The sequence below is a fragment of the Dermacentor variabilis genome, chromosome 8, assembly GCF_050947875.1.
Source record: "Dermacentor variabilis isolate Ectoservices chromosome 8, ASM5094787v1, whole genome shotgun sequence".
Classification (NCBI taxonomy): domain Eukaryota; kingdom Metazoa; phylum Arthropoda; class Arachnida; order Ixodida; family Ixodidae; genus Dermacentor; species Dermacentor variabilis.
Window position 1 is genome coordinate 39,589,786 of NC_134575.1, and position 4,157 is coordinate 39,593,942.

Below are 4,157 nucleotides of genomic sequence, written 5' to 3' on the forward strand. Positions count from 1 at the left end.
GCTCTATGACCGTGACTCTATCCAAGGTTTTTCTGCCTGTCGGCTGTTCTCGGTAACCTTTATTATATAGGCGTACGCAGTTGTTTGCTTAGCACCACGACCACATTGTCGAGCTAGGCGCTAGGTATGTGTGTCCGCTTGAAATCGAGAATGGGACGGATACCCGTCTGGTCGGGAACATGCATGCCAACAATTAAAAAACGGAAAACCACCAATGAAAGTTTATAAAAGACGTTGCTGCTCCCCACACGGGAAGCCTTGTTCCCAATGGAAGTTGAAGGGGGTCGTGGTCCACTTACGTTTGCTTTAAGATGTGACGTAATCACTTTTTTTTCTAGAATCCCTGACAACCCAGAGCATCCAGGACACACTTAAATGACAATGACGGCAAGTTTCCGCACGTGTACGTATGTACGTTGCTTAGGTCAAATCTAAACGTGAGCTTTAGCGTTATCGAACTTTTCTCTCTTCCCTTCTCTTTTGTGCTTTTCTTTTCATCCTCGCAATTGCCACAGTTCTTATGCGCAGAACGCATATTTTCGAGTCAATATCTCAACGCCGTGCTAAAAATTTCGCCATCGCGAAAACCAAGCACGAAAACGATATACGTTATCGATTTCGTTACTTACCTCCCTCTCTGACATTGTCGATGTATTAAAGGCCTTGTTACCTATGCGTCTTACGATTGGCTGAAGATTAGGCTACGCACAACGGGTGTCTTAAAAGCAGCCGGCATTTGAGTGACCATCGCAAACACCTGTCCCCACGACAGACGGTGGACGCAGTGGCCACGTCGGCACCGCGGCGATCACTTCGACAGCTTTGCCTGGAACGCGGATTCTCCATGGAGGGAGACTTCACTTCTACCGAGCTACATCGTCTCAACTGCACGCGAGGCCACAACCGCGTCTGTCAACTGCTGCGACACTTGACAGCCTGCAACGAAGTCTTGTGGCACGCGGGCCTTCAGCTCAACGAAGACACGAGAGACGAGCTCGGAGACGTGAGCGTCGCGATTGTGCCGAGCATTCGCCGCCGATTTCCGAGCCACACCGAGCGGGCGGCCATCGTCCTCCTATGCCGCCTGATCGGAGAGCACCGATGCATTGTGTCTGCTGAGCTGAACTACTCAGTTGCAAACACAGCACCACTGGACGCGGTGCTGGCGGCTTCATCGAGTCTGAGAAGGCTCAGGGTCATCGGAATCGCGAGCGACCGCCCGGAAATTCACAATCCGCTCTCACACACATCGTGGTCCCCGCATTACACTAACGAATTCGTCTTCCACCCGGTCTGCGCACATTCTTATGCAAGACTGACTATCCCGAATTGCCTTCTCACGCGAGACGGTGCCGTTCTTACGTCTTTGCACGTGGCCGCAACGAGAATGAACCAAGCCACGGCCGGGAAGCTCATCGACGCGCTTATCCAGAACAGCACGATCACGGAACTCTCTGTCGGAGCCTGCGTGTTTTCGTGCGGCCCCCGGAACCGACCGTCAGAGCACTTTGCGCACTATCTGACCAAGAAAGACGCGACGCTTCGTAAGCTTACTCTGAGAGCGGTCTACTTCGATACCGCACCCGGGTGTCAGATCCTCGTGCAGGCCATCTGCGCAATGACGACGCTGCAAGAGTTAGCGGCGCAGTTTCACGCCGGCAGCCGAGACTACGTACTCTTCACGAGAGTGATTGCCGAGAGCCGCAGTATCCGCACGTTAAGCCTGCGATTCACGGGTTTCGGCGATGGACAGATGATTCCGTACCCACCTCAACGCGGGCACGTAGTCGACGGGTACGCTTGGGCCTCGGCGTTGGTAGAAAACAGCACTCTGAAGGAGTTGGTCCTCGACATGTCGTGGTCCTCCAGCGAAGACTGCTGCGTCTTACTGCGAGCACTCGCGAGCAACCGCTCAATCAAGAAGTTGACCTTGCACAGTCTTCCCCACGACGGTGGCTTGCGACAAGTCTGCGGCACGATACAGGAGTACGAACTCGCCGGCAGAGTTTGCATCGAGGACCACCGCGTTGGGCCTCGAGATCTGCCAACGCTTTCGGACTGTCCCGAACTGACGGCCGTCATTCTCAGTTACGGATACCTTCCGCACACGACCGACCTTCTAAGCGCCTTGGATGTCCTGGCTACTTGCAGCCACGTCGCATCGCTTACCGTATGCCTCGACTTCTTCCACATCGGCACTTATGAATCATTGTGCGCTTACATAAGAAGCGCGTCCGCGTTGAGAGCGATTGACCTCACTCTCCGGGTCGACCAATTTCACGCCGACTACTTTCACGCCCATTTTCCCGACGAGTCTCCCATCGATCGTTCAATGGTTGCCTTGTGCGAAGCCTTGTCCTCGAACCTTCGCATCGCCAAGATCATGCTGGAGTTGACGGTGCAGTTGCGCGATGACGTCTACCCGGTGCTCGCCCGTGCCGCTACGAATCCCCGTCTTTACGAGCTCTGTCTGAGGGGCGTCAACGAAAACTTCTGCGCCGCCTTTCTGCGATGTCTAATGCCGGGACTGGCCCAGGAGTACAACCTTCGCCGCCTGGAAATCCACCCTTGCGCATCGGCCAACGCCGATATGTTCGCTGCCCAAGACATCGTGCGACGTAACCGCAGCCTCGTCGAACGAGCGACCAGATTCGCGGTGGGAGACCGCGAGCCCTACTGCGCGCGGCCCTTTGAGCTCCTCTCGAAGCACCCGGTACTCGTCGACAGTGTTCGAGCCAGGGCGTCGCTACGAGGAGAGGCCGAAGCTGCGGACGCGATCAAGGCGGTCGAGCGGAGTCTCCGCCTTGCCGACGTTGACGAGTACATGCGCCTGACCGGCGTCGTCGAGACACGGGTCGAGTGCAATGTCCGGCACGGTGGCGGCAAGCAGTTGGACCAATTGAACTACGACTGCTGGACTGGCATTCAGAAATACCTGAAGGTAGCCGACGTATTGGAAACCTGAAGGGAGTTCACCAAGTCATTCTTTGTGTCGCACCTTCGCCGAACGCCCAATTTGCAGTCTGTTCCTCGTTGACCCCAATGCTGGCGTTCACCGAGCCTTCACAGACCCCCATAGCCAGCGGTCCACACACTGTCGTGCTTCACTTATGCCTCGAGTGGTTCCATATCCTGATGCAGTGTGCCGCGCCCTCGCTAGATCGAGTGACTTGCACACAGGAAACGGTACCAATCGGCACATCGCTCCCGTGTTGACTAATATCAGAGGCGTCGACTGTGACCGGGGTTGAGCTTCAGGCAAAGTGTGATTTCGGGACGTGGACAGTACGCGGCAATTGTTTGTGCGAACCATCGTGTTTCATTTTCGGTGTACATTGTCATGACAGCCATTTTATTCCTCTCATTTTACTCGTTTCTTAGCACGCCAAGTCGCAGGCCGTCGCTTGACACCCTGGGTCGTTGTTTACCATTTCCTCTTGAAGCTTATTTTCAATTCCTCATTCCGAGAGGAAGAGAGAGGGGGAACATTATTTGCGATCTCTGGTATAAGTTCACTGTTTATGTACGTCCCGGGTGCAAGCTGATAAACATGGCGTCTTTTAATATACGTATTACTCACTTTCGTCTCCGGACAAGGCGATCTGTTCAGCTGCAAGTAATGACACATGGTGAGAGCAAACCTAGAGAAGTCTTAATAAAGGTTCTTCTTGTTTAACATCAATCGTTTGTATGGGCTTCTGATTGCTTGTTCCCTTGTACTCCTGATTGGCTGTTTGCCGTCGGCGTCTGTTGAAACAACGTTAAGTCGGTTTCCTAAATGTAAAATCCCGACGTTGCTGCGAAAACAATGGCCCCGAAACAGACGCAGCTGGGCCTGTGCTCATATGAATCGGGCGCGTTTCCTGCGTTGAGTAGTGGAACGCATCATACCGCGCAGATTTGCACCAGCGTATGCGCACATGCGATGCCGCGGCCTAAGTCGGATTCCCAGCCTTATTGGAAACTAGGATTGGGCATCACTTGACAATTGACTATTATTTCTCGTTGTCACTGCCACAAGCTAGAAGAATGAAAATAGCCAAGCGGATAAGCAAACACGAAATCTTCGACAGCTGCTCATAAAAAAATGAGGGGTGCGAAAAATATTGTACGGCATAGTGGCGACTAGTGCTAATGACGTCACTACTGACGACACA

General features: G+C 53.5%; 1 protein-coding gene across 1 annotated transcript; it reads left to right on the top strand.

Annotated features, from left to right (window-relative positions):
* Positions 1-620: 620 nt before the first annotated feature.
* LOC142590086 (uncharacterized) lies at positions 621-3,673 on the top strand. The gene has a single exon (XM_075701938.1). It carries the CDS (start codon positions 845-847, stop codon positions 2,963-2,965), a length of 2,121 nt encoding a protein of 706 aa, XP_075558053.1. The 5' UTR covers positions 621-844; the 3' UTR covers positions 2,966-3,673.
* The last annotated feature ends 484 nt before the right edge of the window (positions 3,674-4,157 follow it).

Excerpts from the sequence above, each read along its gene's own strand:
- LOC142590086 (XM_075701938.1), top strand. The coding sequence starts at position 845 with ATGGAGGGAGACTTCACTTCTACCGAGCTACATCGTCTCAACTGCACG.